The sequence below is a fragment of the Xiphias gladius genome, chromosome 13 (genome assembly GCF_016859285.1).
Source record: "Xiphias gladius isolate SHS-SW01 ecotype Sanya breed wild chromosome 13, ASM1685928v1, whole genome shotgun sequence".
NCBI lineage: Eukaryota > Metazoa > Chordata > Actinopteri > Istiophoriformes > Xiphiidae > Xiphias > Xiphias gladius.
The window spans coordinates 13,482,551-13,502,536 of record NC_053412.1 but is presented as its reverse complement, the minus strand read 5'-3'; the positions used below and the strand labels follow the sequence as shown (position 1 = coordinate 13,502,536).

Genomic DNA, 19,986 nt, shown 5'->3' with positions numbered 1-19,986 from the left:
CGTGATCATTTGGATCTGTCACAACCAACAATTTTGTCATAAAATGTGATGTAATAAATCAATCTTTATAATCAATCTTACAGCGGAGATTCATTTACATGCCCTCTACTCAGCGTGGAGTAATGGAAGAACAAGCTGCATTCGTGCAAACAGTTAATAGCTTAATGTATTTACTTAGATGTACTGATGGCGGTGCTATAATATCTGAGAGATATATTCATGTTATGTCACCAGGACTGGGTGACTCCGAGAAATAAATATTTTTTCCACCCATAAGGGCATATAAGACAATATGAGGTGGAGTTTAGAGGGTGACCTGGATAGTAGAAGGGAAGATTCCATGTTCTCCATGGGGGTGTCGTCGCTACACCAACATCACTGCTGCACGCACAAAGATGTACAATATACTGTATCTAAGATGTGCTGCACTAGGCCTTGTAAAAAGATGTGATTAGGAAAACTACGACAGGACACCTAATTTCTTGCAGCTGAGATTGTGGTTAAACACACTCTCTCCCAGGAGTAATCCTCCTCTAGCTGAAAGGTCAGTGTACAGTTACAAGAATGACTACTACTTAACCCTAACAATAGAAAGATTCATGAATGAATCTGAAGTATGACTGTGAGAGTGCAGTGTTTTTTGTCTTTGTCTGGTGGCAGGTACTCTGATTCCTTGTCTGTATCAGATCCTGGACCTATATTTATTAAGTGTCTCAGTCACATTTGAAGCTACAGAGTTGAGAATTATAGCAGTAACAAAACTGGATTAAAAGAATGAGAAAAGAAGGAACAGCAGAGTTAAACATGGAACAAAAAAACCCTTTCACATATACAGCACATCATCATTATCAGTGTTACCTTTATTTTCCAGATTACCTGTGTAGTTACAGTTAACCAGTGAATATTAAAACTGTGAGGCCTGAGCTTAGATAATCAGTTTTCAAATACTTTCCAGATTTTCCATTACATACAAGCATACATTGTGTATGTATAGTTCCGCTTCTCACCTGCAGTAGTGGGTCAGGAAAAACGCTGTCATTAACGGCCACAAACACTGGCTGTTCGGCAGCGTCTGGTGACCCTGCTGCCGCCGTTTCACCTGATGATGTGGCAGCTGACGCTATGGGAACAGTCGTCAGGGCCTTTGTGGAGGCAGCTGCAGCTTTGTCTGCTGTTTTGTCAACGGGAACCCATTCTCCATAGGCACCCAATGCCTCGCCCTCCTGGACAGTATAACACATTACATTACTCCCGAAACAAATTGTTGTATTACAATATCATTAAATATATAGTTTGTGTCAGTAGCATAGATCAGGGGTTCTCAACCATATAGGATGTGGGGACAAGCACACTAGCAAAGAGTGGTCTTGTGGACTGGTTGGGGGTGGGGGTTGAGTCGACTTTGAAAGATCCTCTTTAGACATGCTTTTCTCCAGCGCCACCAGCAAGTCAAAGTTTTCACTAATCCTGTGAAATATCTAAACATCAACAAGATGAATTGCCATAAAATTTGGTGCAGACATTCACATTTTCCCAGACAATACATCCTAAAGACTGTGGCGATCCCTTGACTGCTCCACTAGCGCCACCATGAGGTTGAAATATCTCAACAACTATTGGGTGGACCGCCATGAAATTTTGAATTTGTCCAATACTTTGCCTTTCGACCAAATACCTGCAAAACTATTGTCATTCCCATCAGTCACGTCAGTACATTATGTTTAGTGCTAGTTAGCAAATGATTTCATGCTACTATTTTTAATTAATTCATTCATTCATTTATATCATGCATTACTTTACCTGTACATGGTTCTAATCAATCATAAGCCACAGCTTAGTCAGATCCATTCCATCTGAGCCACAGATAATGACCAGCTTATCCAACTTTATACCGGCTGTTGGCTTTATATCAGTCCTGCTCAGCCAGTATCAACTCACTTTATCACTCAGCTCAGACCAAAAGGAGAGTTGTTTTTCCTTCAATTTGCTTGTTTTACTGAATAAATAAATTAGTAGTTATTTTGCCTTTGGTTATCTCTAGTGACCACTTTTGTTACTGCACAGTAAATACCTTCCTCAGGTCTAAATCAGGACATAGATGAGTTAATTGTGGACGGCATTGTTCAACTTTTTCCACTGTGAAGTACCTGGCAGACTTTAAAACTCAACTTTTAAACAATGTTACAAGATTTAAATCTAATGTACATCTATTCTGACCTTCTTACGATGTTGGGATCCTGAAGACACAGGAAACTCCTTGGCCATGCCTGCATCACTACGCACTGCTGGACGAACTGTTGTGTTCTGGAAGGAAAAAAAAGGAAAGAGTGTTAATCATTTTCGTTTTTTTTCTAGCCTGTCGCTTAAGTACTTAATATTTACATTTAAATAAGGTATTTCCCCACATAGCAGGTTTTATGATCACAGCATTCCCATGCTATTTGATTCATATTTCTACTGTATTTCACATTGCAAATGGTTCTCTTAAAATGTGACGCAGCAATGACACGCATGTTTGATGAGCCGCTGTAATCCAACGCCTCCTATATAAATAACACAATACTTAGTTATAACCAACCAGTCTGATGTGTGTAAAGGCGTGTAATAAGTAATAAAGTAATAAAATCTTAGTATTACCATTCAATGAAGGGGTAATATTTTTTGATGGATAAGATACATTCACAAGATAGGAAGCCATCATTCACAGTAATCTGTAAACTCATATAAGACACTGTGTGGCCCGTGCATGTATGTTACATTGATGCTGAAGCTGATGGCTTTTTGCTCTCGAAGAGCTGATCCTCCAAAGGGTTTCCCATCATCCTCTTCGTCAGAAATATGAGGCTCTGCCACTGGCAGCTCTCCTTTACTGTCCACGATCATCTTGCATTTCTACAAAACACACGCAAAGCAAATTAAGTACCATCTTCAAGCCACACTGCTTCACCACACCAGTTTGGGAAAAAAAAAAAAATTAGCATGACACTTGGGTGTGGTCACAATTACCACAGACCACATGTGACAACATCCAATTGTGTTGTTGAATGTGGTCTGAAGTGCAACAGACTTGACCCTCTCAACCTATAGATATAAAACAGATATATATAAGTGTTAAACCTGGCTCAAAATTTGCAACAGCAGACTGATGTTGTTCAGCATTGTACTGGCTTGGCCAATTAAATATATTCAAACTCAAATTTACTTCCTTGCAAGATTCCAGACGACAAAATAATAGATTTATTGATTCACTGATAGGACAACATTACATCGTCAGCATATAAAGATATCTGATGTTCTGTGTCTGCTACCCCTATTCCTGTTATGATTGTATGCTTGATTGCCATGGCCCGTGGCTCAATTGCTACTGTATGGGGAATAGTGGATAACCCTATCTTTACCCCAAGTAGAGATTTTATATAGGGCTGGGCGATATGGCCAAAAATATTATCACGTTGTTTTTCAAATTGATCGTTATTCATAATTATCATCATCACCGTTATTGAAGAAGGAAAGACATTCAACATGTTTGTTTGGTTGTTTTTTTTGTACAACAAAACTCCACAGGGTACCTTTTTAATTTGAATTTCAGTCCTATTTAGTTTAGGATTGAATCCTAATCCTTCACTTCAATCAAAGGTTTTCTCAGCATCCAGTGACTCAATAGCAATATTATTCCTGCCAGACTTCTTATTTTAAATACTCATAATGTTTAATAAAAACCTTGCCATCCCTGGACATGTGATTTTGAAGAAGCAAATTCAACCTGTATGATTTTCCAGGTTTTAACAGTAGCATGTGCATTGTTAAAAGGAGGAAGGTGAGAACCATTTTCAAATGACTCTTAATATATACAGCACACAATACAGGTGGAATTGGTTTAATTTAAAAATATTTCCCCTTGAATTCTATCAGATGCAGCTGTTTTTCCTCAGTCCATGCTAGTTACATCTCAGGCAACTCTATAGAATCCAAGATCAATTTTAATAGAACCACCGAATCTTTATCCCAGTATGTAAACTGTAGAATGTGCAGGGATGGCAATGCCAGACGATTTTTCTTGGAGGAACGCAGTGGCCGATTTCAATATTCACACTGATGTCACTGACTGTAAATTTGCCTCAGAATTCCTGGAACTGCTACAATCCTTTAATTTCACACAACACATTGACTTCTCCACTCACAGCTGTGGTCACATCTTGGATCTGGTTTGCTTCACTTTTCTCACAATACATTAAGACTCTAGTCTCTGACCAGTAACATCGCAATTCTCATCCTGGAAGAAAAACACACAATATCCTTCCAAAGTTTGAAATCCATCTGCCCCTCAGCTCTTTTAGCTTGTCTGTATCCACTCCCCTGTGTCTGCCAACCCTTCTAACCTTGTCAACTACTAACAATGACTCACTCGCCTCCTCCCTTCATGGCCGTGGCTGTCTCCAATAAAAAAACCAAAACAGTCTCATTTACACACTCAGCCAGCTTGAAAGACGCAGCAAGAAAAGTCTACAAAGATTACATTCATCAATGCAAAGACGTCCTCAACATTGCCCACTCCACCTACTACTCTTATGTCAAGGACTGTCTCACCACTCATCACAGAAACCATAAACTCCTCTCTCAGCTCCAGTTCTGTCGCCCACCACTTAAAGTGCTCTGCTTCACTCCAGTTCTCAAAAAACTGGACTCAACCCTAACAGCCTCAGCAACCTCCCCTTTCTGTCAAAAATAATGGAACGCTTCATTGCCTCACACTTTAAAACCCACCTCATCTCCAGTAATCTCTTTGAACCATTTCCATCTTCATTCTCCTGAGACTCTGCTCATCTCTGCATTTTCATCTTCCTCTAGCTCACTGCTTCTTTTGACACCATCAACAACGCTATTCTTTCTCCTGCCTTAAATCATCCCTTGACATCACCGCTACCGCCCTCTACTAGCTGGCAACAACAGTTCATAAGCATCAACAACTGGACTTCCTTACTGCTCCTGTGTCCCAAGGCATCGCCCAGGGTTCAGTGCATGGTCCTCGCCTGTTCCTTTTCTACATGCCCCCTTTGGTAATCTCTTGATAGTCTCCAAATCCACTGATAGACTGATGCAGCTCTACATATTCACTAAAGGCATTCATCATTGCAACCCACTCAACCTTGACCAACTGCCTTGCTGAAATTAAACCATGTATGAAAGCCATCTTCAAGCTAAACTTTTACAAATTTGACACAATTATGATTGGTCCCAAATCCCTCGCCAAAACTACACATAACTTCTTTCTCAACATCGACAGCTCCATTCTGTCTCCCTCCCCAAACATCTGCAACCTTGGGGTTTTTATGAAAGCAGTCCCTCATTTAAATACCATGCAAATCTCATCATCAGAACAGTTTTTTTTCCACTTGAAAAAAAAATAGCTTGTTTACATCCATCTGTCTCCTTTTCTGCTGCTGAAACTACAATCTTTCATTACATCCAGACTCACTAATGCAATAGCATTCTTTGTGGTACATCATCCATCCAGTACATCCAAACTCTGCTGCTTGCTCACTCATTCACTCTCATCCTATGACTACATCAACCCTGTCAAGAATCTTCACTGGCTCCGCAACAGATCCACAACAGATTCAGCCATCCCACAACAGATTCAATTTCAAGTAATTTTCTTCTCACACAGCCTTCCATAACCAGGCCTCCTCCTCCCTCAAGACCTATGCCACGGCTATATTCCTTACCGCAGCCTCCACTCCTCAGATCTGTGATCCGAGCACAATTACCAGACCTGGGGTGACAGTGCCTTCTCCATTGCCACCCCTCCCTTTGGAATTCTCTCCCCAGACACATTTGTGACTGCTCCAGTTTTACTATGTTAAAGCAACTACTCAAAACTCAACCTTTTAGAAGCGCTTTGTTCTTTTTTTTTAATTCTCTTGGATTTTTTTTAACTTGAAATTTAAGAATCCTATCAATAGCATCTCATAATATAAATTGTTATATTGCAATTCACATTACAGGTACATTTTCAAAGACTCAATGGCCTCTATGCAAAGGTAATTATACAGTGAAAAGGTCTGGATAGTTTTGTGTCAAGTTTGGCCTCCCCAGCACTTCCCTCTGGTTAATTATTTTAATTATTTATCTAGACTGTGGTGTATTTGTGTCAAAAAAAAAAAAAGTACCTATTGATAGTGACTTTTGTGTATTTTATGAAACTACATATTTTCAAATGAGATGTTAAAGAATTATATTTACATGTATTGCCCATTACAAAGCTAATTGAACGGTACATTCAATTTTTTTCTATGTGTTCTGAAACTCCAGTAACTAATATATGATTAACGTGTCCAACACAAGCTCTGTGCCCTTACGTCAGTAAATTCCTTAATGCTCATGCTGTTGGCCTGCTTCGCAATTTTCTTTTTCACTTCCTCCAAAGCAGCAACGTTGGGTTGGGCGGCAGCCGGAGGTGGCTTGTTGGTAATGGAGGGCAGTGAGAGCAGTGAAGACAGAGTGCCCATGTTAGACAGGGCCGCTGTCATGGTGGCTGTAAGGGACATAGAGACACAAAGAAAGATAGCAAGACAGGAGCCCGTGAAAAACAAGTACAGTAGCTAATTCAAGTTATATTCAAGCTTGTAATAACAAACTTCATAGAACACACTAACGGTGACTCAGTTAGTAAACACAGCAAATTCAATATACAGACCATGAAAAGTCAAGCGAACTTGCCAAGATTTTCCAATTCAATAAAACCATTGAGGTTACACTAAGTATTAGAAATACCTCTCAATATAACAGAATATAATTAAACAGCAGCACAAACTACAGCCCCTAAAATGGCCATAAATTTGAATTAACATCTCTCTAAAAACTTTTCAACAACAACTGAACATTATAACCTTCACAAAGGTTAAATTAAATAAAAACTCATTAAATCTGCATCAAAGCCTTTATAAAGGCTCAAGGGGATGTATATCTATCACTGGGTAAATAGACACAAAACAGTGGATGGATCAGTAATTATTAAAAAAGAAAAAAGAAAACATCAAGCAGAAAAGAGACAAGAATCAAAATCATACCAGCAGTCATTCTGGCCATTGCAGCATTCATAGCCATACTTGGCAGAGCCAGGGGAAGCACTGTGGATCTCAGGCTGGCAGGGATGGGCATACCTGCTTTGGCACACATAGCAGCAGCATTGGCCTTGGCAATTTCCAACAACTGGTTCTTATCTGAGGAAAAAAAAAAGAATATACATAATGCAATCAGAGAATCGATCAATTAAATGGATGAAGTTTCTTCACATTGAACGTATTTAATTATCTATTCAAAAACCACCTTATTTAATTCTAGACTACAGAACTGTTATTATTTTTGAAAGGTCGAGCAGTTGCTGCAGACATGTATGACTATACTAGTAACACAAACTGCATAAAAAAGCATTTTCTAAATTGAAACTGCAATGGCAAATGTACCTATAGAGGATATGGATTATCATCTTCACATGATATCACCCTCCTCACCAAGCCTGAGTGGCTAAATGTACCAAATTGTTGCTGCTACTAATGGATAGCGCTGTGATTGAGAGGAAAAGCAAACTAAGATCTTGATAAAGTAGCTCCATTGGAAATGACTAATTATTACAATGTATCATACCGTTAGTTGTTTGTGGACATAGCTGGAAATATGTAGCTCAACACTAGGCAAGTAATGTTAGACATTACACCTAAAGGCATCAATGCCTATATGTACTTTATAGCAGCAACATTACAAGGACTTCATCAGATATTCTAGTTGCCTATGAACAGAAATTTGTAAATGTATTCAAATTTTACTATGTTTCATTCAGAAAATAATGTGTTTGGTAAGTTCATGTTACACAGACCTTGAGAAACATGTTTCTTTTCTGTTTAGGCTTTGGCAGTCTGTAAAAAACTGAATTCTTTCCAATAGATTTGTGCAATTGGGTGCACAACAGCTTTTTACCATTGCAGCAGTGTTTTCAGTTTTTCTTTGCGTGGGGATGTAGAAAAGTAGTAGTTAAGCTTGCCACTCAGGGAAGTTACCGTGGCGTACAGTGATTTCATGACAGTGATACCTTCTTTGATAACAATGCCAAAATGCAAATAAAAAAAGATCAAACAGCACTACAGTTAGTATGTAGCATTCAAATGAGTGGTTTCATATTATCTGACCCAGTTCACTGATGCGTTGAGGGCTGTTGCTCGAACTGCAGTGTTTCCTGGTGGGGGATCTATTTTTACGGAGGATGAGTACAGGGGAGTGACTCGGCTCTCGTTTCCATCGGTCCCTTTGGCTGTATGTAGCCCTCCTCCGACCCCGTGACCCTGACCATGAGCGTGACCTCCTTGACCTCCGGCCCCCTGACCTGCACAGACAACATGTAGTTCAATTTATTTGTAGTTCTGCTGGCATCATCAGACAATGATTTCCAAGGCACAGTGGGGGTGGACTGCAAGCATGAAGCAGATGGGACTAGAGTTAACACCTCCAAATATGAGGCCATGGTAGTATGGGAACTTTGGATTTGACCCCTGGGGGTTTGGAGTGATTTGATGCCCCAAGTGAAGGAGTTACAAGTATCTTGCAGTATTGTTTACAAGTGATGAGAAAACTCAAGTCTGGCTGTTGTCGCTGGACATTTTCACTGATGCAGTGTGCCTGAAATCAGCTCTTCCGATCATATCTGATATGGATGAGGGCCAACATTACAAGGAAGAATTAAAAGTTTCTTAGTGAAAAATTTTATGTTTCTAGTTTCATAACTTCTTGATTTTTCATTGTGTGGACAAATCGGTATTGGAGGGTGTTGACGAGATGAGAGAGAGGCCGCTGATCTGAATGAGTTGTCAGGAGGTGTGCTCCAGCTGGTCGCTGAGAGTTGCTGATCTGACACCAAATCCTTGCACAATAATTAAGCATAGGTGAACAAAACAACACATTAAAGCAGCATTATGGACAGCAGAAATCAGACGCACAAACCACAGTGCAGCACGCACACACACTTAAAATTTGATTTTAATTAGACTTCATGAATTTCTTTTATCATTCATTGTAGCACTAGAAATGTTAATGGTTATTATAATCATAAGTGAAATCTCCTATTTACAAAAGTATTCAGATCCTTTGCTATGACACTCCAATTTGTGGTCAGGTGCCTCCTGTTTGCTTCAATTATCCTGTGGATGTGTCTAGAACATGGTAAACTGAATTGATTGGACATGGTTTAGAAAGGCACACACCTGTGTACATAAGGACCCATGATTCACACTACTGATCAGGACAAAAACCAAGACATGTTTAATTTCCCAATAATCTGTGGGTGGGACCAAAGGAGGATGGTAACAATGTCTCCTAAATAATATGACTTCAAAGGGACTCAGATGGTTTTCACAGGCTAATGTCTGGTTATCAAAATTAGCTTAGCTTCCAGTCAACAGTGCAGTTCCACATATGCTTGCTAAACCATAGAAGTAACTACAAATAACATTACTTTATACGGTAATGTAACTCTCTCCCACTATGAGGGATGGGAATAATAAAAAAATTTTGTAAAATGAGTACTCTTAGAGTGTGCTGTGATAGTGTGTACATGCGTGCATTCTTTTTTTCTTTGTCTTTTATAGTATTGCTAGAGGTTCACTGTCACACGTCGAAAGGCAATTGCATTTATACCTATTCCAAACAGTCATACTCAAAGGATGGGTGAAAAGCTGGCTGTCATAGAGGGAAGAGATATATGAATTGTTTAAATATGGGCATAACAGCGCACATTTTCGGACAGTAGGCTATCTCCTTGAAGGTGTTCATGGTGTTGCAATCAATTGTTCATACAAAATAGTTCCGTAAATAATGAAAAAGAGGAGCCTGAGAGAGAAGTTCAAATCCAGTTTATCTTTCCACTTCCACATACCCGGCCATCTGAAATGTCAGATTGTTGGTTTCGGAAAGTTACAATTCAACGTTTGGCAGTTGTGGGGTTTCCAAAGCTGTTCAACCATCAGCAAGCACTTCTGACAAAGTACGGTGTCAACTTAAGTACAAGTCCTTCACAGGGGCTATTTCAGCCCATTCTGGCATCACATTGGCTGCCATTTTAACCTCACCCTGTAAAGTACAGGAAGCAACAAAATAGGTAAAATTCTCTTAAAATAGCATCGACTATTGGTCCCAGTGAAGAGGAAGATTTTTGAGGATATTTGTGAAACTGCCCAACATGTTAACAACAAGTTAACTTTTACTTACTGTAGATTTCAGATATACTGTATATAGTTGTGTAAAAACTAAAAAATGTCCCCCTGCATTTTAGTAGGACAGAGGTATAACATTAACGTATAGGTATAACTCTGGTAGAGGTATAACTCAAACTTGTACCTGTACAGTACAGTGCTTGAGTCAAAATACTTTACTTTACTTTACTTTACTTTCCACCACTGAAACTAGGTGGATAGTGGGTTAAAAGTAACTAATCCATTGTTCATGACCAGCAAGTACAGTTTGCAGTTCATCTCATCCGCTGAAGATGTAAATTTATTTATAAACTTTACTCAATGAACGGAGAATACAATGGCCCAGATGGATTCCTGTTCAGTGTCCAGAGAATGGGTGCAATGCAATACTGGGATGAATTAAATGTTGAAACCATTTTTTCAGGTTTTGATTTCAAAAACCACCATTACATGCCATAAAGTCTCAGTGATAGGTGTGTAGGCTCGAAATTAAGCAGAAGCTCATTGACTTTAACTTGTATGCACACCAGAAGGTTTTGGTGGCATCCCCTGATTGGCGGGTTTTTCCTGGGTGAAAGCTTAAAGCCTTTATATGTATGGTGCTGTTTGCATGGTGCTGTTAGTCTGTATGAATTTTGCCCGATGAAAGTCTGAAGACCAAGATTCCATCTTAATAAAGTTAGTTCAAGTGATGGACAGTGTTCAGGAGTCTTTGGTAGTGATAATAATTCAATAATTAATCAATACATTTAGCTAAATACCCAGAAAAAAACCCAGTCACTCTACCTCGACCGTGATTTCGTCCTCCTTGAAGGGCTCCTAGATTTGGATCCCCTCCTGTTGCTCTTACATGGTGACTTGGATCTTTTCTGCCTTTTTGACGACTTTCCTTCTTTGTTCCTCTGCGGGGACTTGGATTGTTTCCTCTTCTTCTTTGTTGGTGATTTACCATCAGTGGCAGGGTACCTGGGGTATTCTGTTTCTTTAAGCTGAGGAAGGCTGGGCTCACTGGTCTGGTCAGGTTCAGTAGCTATGGAGTGGGATGTTCCACAACCTGCAGCTTTAGTATTAGCCCACAGAAGACATTACTTGGACACTCCTTAAAGAACTGGACAAACCTATTTCAAAAGGTTTGTCTGTGTGTAAGGTGAAGGGGTGGCATAAAAGGTACAAAGTAATTATTTTACTTCTACAAGAACAATACCCATTTTGCAAGTTAAACTAAACCCATCAGGCCCTGAAACTCACAAGCATTTAACCCTCATCTTAACAGTGTAGCTTTGAGGCAACAAAAACCTGAGTCATATTTGTCTCATTTTTTTACATCCTTGGACACCAAAATAGGTAATGAGGGTAGAAAGAGTAGCCATGAAAGAGTGAGACATTTCAGTGTATGTTAGACCATGCACAGGTTATCATATTAAACAGGTATTAACTGGGTTTTAAGTATTGGGCAGCAAATCTAAAATAATTAATCCAATGATGATTATCAAAAAAAAAAAAAGTTTTAAAATTTTGATGGTTGCTGTTGGACCATGGTCAGGAAAAGTGTTTCCCCCAATTTAGTCTGCAGAATGTTAGACAACTCTGGTCCATTACGCTATGTTTAAATATAATATATACTTTGATGTAAGAAACAAATAAAACAAAAGTAACACATAAGGATGAACAGAAATAAACACTTAAAGGCGCTATTACTCTGTCATTAGCTTAGCTGCAGTTTATGGTTTAGGATGGGCTTAAACCTCTGGGTCAAAGTCACATGATCACTTAAACGCCATTACTGTGTCCTCAGAAGCTATGGTTTAAATTGCAAGTATGGTTTGGACTGAACCTGGCTGCTGTGTCCTGCAAAAATCACTTCAGTGGACCTCCTTTAGAGGTCACTGCAGCTGAGGTTTAATTTAAACCTGCTGCTGACCTGGTTTCATTGAGGTTCAAGGTCAGTAAGTTCAGTATAAGGACAAATATCTACAGCTTAGATCGTTTCTTTAATTTCTAAAACATCAAGTCTTTTACCATGTGTGTTCTTTAGAAGGCAATACTATAATCCTGGATCAAACCTATATAATTATATAATTACAATTAAATATAGTATAGTCAGCTATTCTAATCCAATAAACTTTTTGTCAAATTTCAGTGAATATCTCCTCACGATCCGCTAGCTGCCCGTTCTGTGTGCGCGGTGAAAAAAAAAAGTGTCCCTACACAGCCCTGGCTCTGTAAATGGCAAACTTCGAAAGTAGCTCGGACCGGATTATTTGGATTGATGCATAATTCGAAAAACTATGCCAGATAACATTGTCTTCCCTGTTGGCTTAGCTACAAAGATACGGTCTTCTCTTCTGTCACTGTAGTTTTGCAAAAACTACACAACTAACTCTCACCAGTTATTACTCCGCCGTGTTTTGGATGCTGTGCTTGTGTGCATGTTGTTTGTTTGACAACGTTTTAAATTATATGGTTTGTTTGCTGTGAGAAAAAGTGTCCACTCACACCCCGTATGAAACGCTCTGGATTCCATAATTGCATTGCTGCTTTCGCAATGCGCATCCCATGAACTGTGGGGGCGGAGCTTCTGAAGGAGCACTGATGGGGGTTGTATTTGTTTTGCTACATAATTCTATTGTTATCCTCAGTCTGCTGTAATATGACAATTTAACATGACGGGATCAATAAAATCTTTCAATTCATCTATCCATCCATTGATCCATCCATCACATTACACTTTTTTAATGCCATTTTAAGCCCACCCACTGGATGTTATTAATCAGCATTAGTCAATATTTGCTTTGCATTAGGGTCTTAAAGACACAGAAAATCTACCAAATAAAATAGAAACAGTATGGGGTTAATAAATGTTTAAGAATATTTATAGACTTTAGTTTTAACACACCATCACTCTGTCTATCATAAGACTTGAGTGTAAAACTGTAATCTTGCCAATAAACCAGTTTGATATCGACATAAGACCCTATGTACAGTATGAGTGCGATGACATCAAACAGGTCCCACCTCGTTTTTGCGTTGTGTCCTCTTCTTTCTCTTCCTTTTTCTCTGCTGGCTTTTCACGCTGGTCAGGGCTCTGCAGCTCCGTTGTGCTTGACTCTGTCAGCCCCTCAGCTTTGATGTTCCTTTGGGCAGGGCTGGAGGCCAGCTGAGGCACCTGGAGGCTTTTTGAAGGACCTTGGGGGGACCGTATGGATTCATCCAAAGTTCCCCTTTCCTCGGAGGAGCTACCAGCAGCCACGGCAAGCAAATCGTGGCAGGATAAAGCGACATCACAATTAGGAAGGCAGGATTGTGACTAAGACCTCTTTGCTTATGTGCCATGTAAGCAGCTAGACTGTTGCTTTTCGATCAGTATTTAAAGTTACTATGCACGTCACTGTGCATTGTGCCATAATAGGTATTGTAGGCAAAATATCGTAGTAGTATCATTTTGTGAATCACCCAGTGATTCACAATCATATTTAGTGTCCACCCAGTTAAAACTGTGTGAGATAAAGTCTTTTGTCTGTCACTATATCACTGCCATCAAAATTCCAAAAGCTCAATCTACAAGCTATAATGAAATATTACATCATTACTCAACAGCCCACTTCAAGCTTAAGGATATGTTAAGACCAACATTAGCACAGTGTGAAAAAAAACAAAGACTTGAAGTGCGTTGCCTAAACGCATAAACTGGACAACGGTGTGGTAGGTATAGCCTTAAAAAGAAATACATTTTCAACTTCAATTTTAGTTTCACTGCTTGGCAAATTGAGATCATCACTGTGCAAACTTTTATGTGAATGTTTTAACATCTCACAGAAACATGAGTAAATACACAAAGAGTAAGGACAAAAAAATAAAAACACAATGGAAAACATTCAAGGTTAAAGCAAGACTACGTAACTTTTGCTGAACAGCAGCAACAGCGAGCTCTGCTGCAACAAGTGGTAATTATGAACACTCAAGCACTTGATTCTGTTCATATCTCAGCGGCAAAGGGTCAGAGACGAAGTCTTTTACTGAGGTGAAAAGACTTAACTTCTTTTCTGGCTTGCTGACCTGACTGTCTGCCGATCAAACTCTTTTCTTCTTACTTGTACCACTCAACACTCTGTTGGATGGTGGCTGTTTCATTTTCTTTGTTGTGGTCACCGTCCTTCTTGTTCTTTTATGGGGTTGGGGGTTACAAACAATGAAATGATGCACTACCTTGTCATTTTATTCCGTGTGCCTTTGGTGTCTTTGCTTTTCCCTCAGAACCTTTGCTTACAACTTGTTGCTTGGAAACGAAAGATATATAACAATAGTTTCAGCACATCTGGATAGTGGTCGTGCCTGAGCACTTTGGGATGGGTACGTGTGGTACATTATATTTATTGCTTTGAACTCAAAGGTTTTTTCACAAAAAATAATTTAGTTTTTGAATAGTTTTTTGTATTAAAAAGTTACATAGTTTTGCTTTAAGTCATACAGGCCAACACTCTTAATGTTTTACATTTCTCTCAAGAATAAATCAATCGGTCAAGGGTTTTCCTTCATACCTTGACCGGGTCCTGTGGTGCTGTGAACTGGATAAGGAGCGAGTCCTAGATCTTCGGTGGTGGTGTCTGCACTGAGAGCGAGAGCTCCTCCTCACCGAGCAGGAATGTGAATGATAATCGGAATGTGAATGTGAACGGGAACGACAGCTCCTCCTGCCATGTCTGTCCTCAACTCTTCTTCCTTTACTGGAGCTGTCCTGTTAGGAGACAGTAATGTCTTTAATGTCACTCATGTAAATGTGGCATCATTTCAGCAGGGCGCATGATGTTATTCGTCTGTTACCATCTGTTACTAAAACTGTACTGTTGCAGAAAGGCAAAATGCTTCTAATTTTAAAATGTCTCCATATTCTTTTGACTGTCCTGCTAAATTTGTTGAGACCCAGATGGCAACACGAAACAGTAAGAGGATACCTGACAAATCTAAGTATAACTCAAAACATAAATAAATAATACAGTAAGGGGTTAAAGGGAAAGTATACTTTTTCTTTTTACAACGGTTAGTTTTATGTTGGGTGACATGACAGTCAGGATTGCACCGTCAGTAGCTGAAAGGCGGCCTAGCTCTGCGTAATTTGAAAGGAAACACATCCACTCTGTACAAAATCATAACTTTAGTCAGCAAAAAATTTCCGCAAGGTTTGTAGTTTACAAGAGCACAACAGGTCACAGGCCTGTCACATTAAAACATGGAAATAGCCACATATGGAATGAGGCGGGATGCGCAGTCCAACTAAACTGCAACTGGAAAGAAGGATTTGGTTTGGGAATACACTAACATGCTACATAGCACTCTGAGATGGAGAAAAGCCTTTAAATTTAATAACATTTTGAATTTAATGTGACCTTCTCGGATCAGTCCTTAGCTATGCCTGAATCCGAACTGACTCCATTAATATTTTAAAGATCTGCTATAACAAGTCAGATCCAATATTTCTGTTTTCTCCTACTCCAATTCAAAGGAAATATTTATTTCATTTGTAAGTAAACTAAGGTCAAGTATTATTGCCAACACTATCAAGACAGCATGTGTTTACTTTTTTTCGAGTTGGTTTTTTGGTGTTCTTACCTGTTTGGGGATGATATCAGGCAGCTCCGCTCGTCGCCTTGGCGATAAGCTCTGACCACATTTACTATCCCTCTGCTTTGAGACGTACTCTGAGTCAGAATCTGATGAGTTCTCTTCACCTTTCCTCCTCCTCTTCTTCTTCTTCCTCTTTCCTGTTGAGTGCCGCTTGTGGCACTTGGACTTACTCTTCTTTTCCTCACCTGGACAAACAGTTCGACAGCTCGTACAATACAGTACAGTACAGCATGTTTTGGACAGCAGAAATTATAGTGTAGATAATATTATGATTTTGGGGTCTTATGGAGTATGGTGCTGTATGAGGGCAAACTGGTTTGATAAGGTACACAAGAGCCTCAATGAAATAAGTCTCTGAACACGCTAACACAGTTCAAAATAGTCCTTAAGAAAACACACCCTAAGGTACCAAGGATGTAACATTACATCACATTCTTCTCAATGACTTGTGATACTTCAGTACATCTTGCTCTATTTTTAACGGTAGCTGATCAGCACGTAACTGTATGAAGTGAGACGGAGTCTTACCTTGCTCCTTATTCACCTCTGTTGGTGTTCCTCTTCTATGAAGCAAAGATAAAACCTGAGTTAGGCACATTTGAAAAGCAGGTATTAATAGTGAAGTGGCAGGAAACCGATGATTTTTTTTTTTTTTTTGTCCACTACCACAGAAAGATTTCAAAATAAACCCCGACTACTACCACTAGCCAAACTTTGCATACATACAGTTGATCGGTATAAGGTCCATAATGCACAGGGAAACTGGGCAGTGCCTTGGGACTTTCCTTTTCTCTAGTGCCCAATGGTTAAACCTTTTAAACTTTTTTATTTCTTAATGTCCGTCCAGTATCTGTCCAGCCTCAAATGCTTTTATAGAACCACTGGATCTTATCTGAGGTTTTACATTTTCAAAATTTCCATTCTATATACTATGCTCACCTGCATAATTTCAAAATCAAAGATGATCAAAGATTTACTAAAGAAAAGAGGGCGACTGAAAGGGTCGCTACTTTCGCTTTATTCTCCAACCTTACAGAAAACAGCACTAGTAAGGTTAAATGTGCCATGTAGAGATAATATATAATATAATGTTCAAAGCAATAATTTAAAGTTCAACACTCTACAAATGTATTCATATGGACATAGTAGAACCAGACCAATAAGCTACTTCATATTGCAGATTTAGGAATATCAGCATATATGTGGACCAGAAAGAGACAAGAAATGTCAAAGATATGTTTGAGATCATTTGGTAAAATTGTCTCCATTACACAGTTTGTCCACTACAGAGCAGTGACAAGTTTATTTTTCAACCGTAAAATGTCCCACTTAGTACATATCTTGGTCAGAATTCTTTAAAAAGAAATTATTATTTTTTGCTCTGCTATATATATTTTATTTGAAGAATTTTGTTTAAATGCACAAATGTAGGATGTTTTATGTTTTCGTCTTGATGCTTTTCTGATTTGTCAGAAGTTTTTTAAGTTTTTGCACCATGGTCCTCAAAACAGAAATCCAGATAGTCAACATCATATGACTTGAGTTATATGTATTTGTATTTTTTGAAATTAGTGGATGGGGATGTTTAAGCTTTTCAATCTTTCGCTGTACATGCAGCATGCCTTTGCAACAAACACTCAACCTCCACAACTGTTTACATACACACGCTCCAATATAAGGGCATCTAACCTCAAGCCCTTCTTATCCCCTCAGCAACTGCTGAGGGGATAATAGACATTAATTTACTCACAGCTATAAATATATCCTTTGCTTTTTCGAAACTTGTTATAATGAGGTAGTTGTGTAAAACAATTACCAACAGTACTGTGATCAATCTAACTTTCAGACATGCCTTGCTTGAGTCTTTGGTTATCTTAATATCTTACCTCATCAATTCTTGTGATAAAAAAACGCAAAGGTACGGCTTCTTTCTTTGAGCAGGATTTACACCAAACACACAAAAAAAATGCCATCAATTTCTCTTTATGGCTTGTCCACGAAGGAAAGTCGTGTTTTTCATTCATCTGTCTCATGTGCTTCTTAAGATTAAAAAGGCCTAAATAAAAACAAATCAAACGAAATGAAGTGAAATACATTACACAGTTATATGTACTTCCTTCGTGTGTATGCATTTGCTGTGTTATGATTAAATGAAATACAAATGATAAAGGACAACTATTTAGTTTTTTGTCTTTAGCAAGTGAATTAATTTTGTTTTCATGGTGACATGAGTTTTTCATGCCACATTCAAATCACATCACAACACAGAAAACTAGAGACCATGTTGTGATGGGATCACACCGGCCACGACGCCCATCAACATGTTGACAGTCCGACCCACGAGCACTCAGTAGTCATTACTACATTATTGAAGGGCGTCGCAACTGGTGTGAGGCCATCGCAAGATGGTCTTAAGGGTTTTCCTAATGTCTTAAGGTGGACAGGAATGATTAAAACTGGGATACAGTGACCCGTGACTTCAAACGAATGTTTGCCAGGGGCATAAAAGTGCGGGCCAATGGCCCCATCCCTCCTTCCAACCCACGTACTTCCAGCACCCTTGTTTGGACCACACCCATCTTCGAACTGGTAATGGAAGGTATCACTGACGTGGAATTACAGAGTTATTAAGTAGTTTGAATGAGACCATTTCGTGAGTACTGACAGTCCCACACAAAGTTTCACCTTGGATGATGTTTGGTTCCTCCCTCCAGTTCTGTCACAGACTCCGAACTGCTCTCCTTCTCCTCCCTCTCTCGGTTCCTCCTCTTCTTCTTACTTTTGTGTTTCTTGTGCTTCTTATGTTTCTTCTGTGAACCCCTGCCCCTGTACTCTTCTTGTTTCTCTCTCTCTGAGGCGGTTTTCTCCGCTCCATCCAGTTCACTGCCAGCATCCACTCCTTCGCCAGCACTGACAGACAGAGGAAGAAAAAGAGATATTTCGGTTTAGATGCATCTGTTATTCTAACAGCACATCACAGCTCAGACAATGGTTGATAAATGTCTACTACCAGGAATCCTGGCTGGTATTTCATTCAGAGAACTGTCCGAAGAAAAAGGTAAGTTAATCTATTTGGATAAATCTGCTGAGTAAAAGCCAGGACAGATGTTTTAGCATCAGTGCCGCCTCCAGATTTCAGAGGGTTCTGAGTTTTACTAAGTCAAGTTAACCACATAAGTCCAAATATCTTTTTTTTAAGAGATTCCAGGACTTAAAACCTAGAGCTACTTTCTCAGAGGAATGGGGAGTTTATTCTATACCAACACAATGTCACAATGCAACTTGTCTCAAGGAGAAAAGACTTCCTTTGCAAGGGTGCCCGGAGATTTGAAACCTCAAATCTCACAAGCATACACTAATCTTTAAGTGTGCATTCCTTCCTCTGAACGCGAGCAGGCACATAACCTTTCTCACAAGGAGAAAATAATCATGCATGCTGACAGCCTTACACGCACAATGCAAGTTAGCCAGCTAACCGGTAAAACTGTCTGTGTTCGACTGAATATCCCGTTGTTGCCACCAGGCCCAATAATAACATCACTACTACTCGTGTCTCTACGTTTAGATGTGTAAATAACGTTTGCTGCATTAGCTAACGAGAGCGACAACCGGCCTCTGTAACTGGAAAACTATCATGTTTGTTCGGTTTATTCACTAGCTAGCCAACTGTGTTTAACCACCACCAAGACGAATATAAAACGCAACGGTGACATACGATTTGTCGTCATTCTGGTCTTCAATTTCTCTGATTTTACTCAATATAAAATCTTGGAAAATTTGCTCTATGTTGGCCGCCATGTTTTACTGTGCATCTCACTGCAGGTCCGGGTAGGATCTGTCTCGTCTGCCGCGATGTTCCGGGTCTCAGTCTTTTTTTCCATTCCGAGTTTCTCGCAAGACCCCAGTAACCGGAGCTGGACGTGTGGAGGTGTGGTTGGGTTGTGAAGCGTATTTTAGCTTAGTGGCCGAATTGGTTTGGGTTTTGTTTTTGTTTTTGTTTTTCTTTTTCCCAGGCAACTTCATTTAGCAAAGTCCACACACAGACAGGATTTAGAGCCAAGGGTTAACAGCCACAAGCACAGCAGCAAGCAAGAAACATAAATAAAAAGTTAAATAAAAAAGC

General features: G+C 39.4%; 1 protein-coding gene across 1 annotated transcript in view; it reads right to left on the bottom strand.

Annotated features, from left to right (window-relative positions):
* Positions 1-19,768, bottom strand: part of LOC120798385 (protein SON-like) — a 20,856-nt gene extending 1,088 nt beyond the window's left edge. Inside the window, exons 1-13 of the mRNA XM_040142640.1 lie at positions 19,579-19,768; positions 18,549-18,773; positions 16,392-16,426; positions 15,849-16,048; positions 14,780-14,976; positions 13,257-13,477; positions 11,028-11,301; positions 8,187-8,380; positions 7,071-7,223; positions 6,360-6,535; positions 2,758-2,892; positions 2,218-2,304; positions 1,008-1,223 (exon numbers count right to left, since the gene is read on the bottom strand). Of these exons, the coding sequence (XP_039998574.1) occupies positions 1,008-1,223; positions 2,218-2,304; positions 2,758-2,892; positions 6,360-6,535; positions 7,071-7,223; positions 8,187-8,380; positions 11,028-11,301; positions 13,257-13,477; positions 14,780-14,976; positions 15,849-16,048; positions 16,392-16,426; positions 18,549-18,773; positions 19,579-19,661 (2,196 nt within the window). The 5' untranslated portion in view covers positions 19,662-19,768. The remainder of the gene's footprint in view (positions 1-1,007; positions 1,224-2,217; positions 2,305-2,757; positions 2,893-6,359; positions 6,536-7,070; positions 7,224-8,186; positions 8,381-11,027; positions 11,302-13,256; positions 13,478-14,779; positions 14,977-15,848; positions 16,049-16,391; positions 16,427-18,548; positions 18,774-19,578) is intronic.
* Positions 19,769-19,986: the final 218 nt, after the last annotated feature.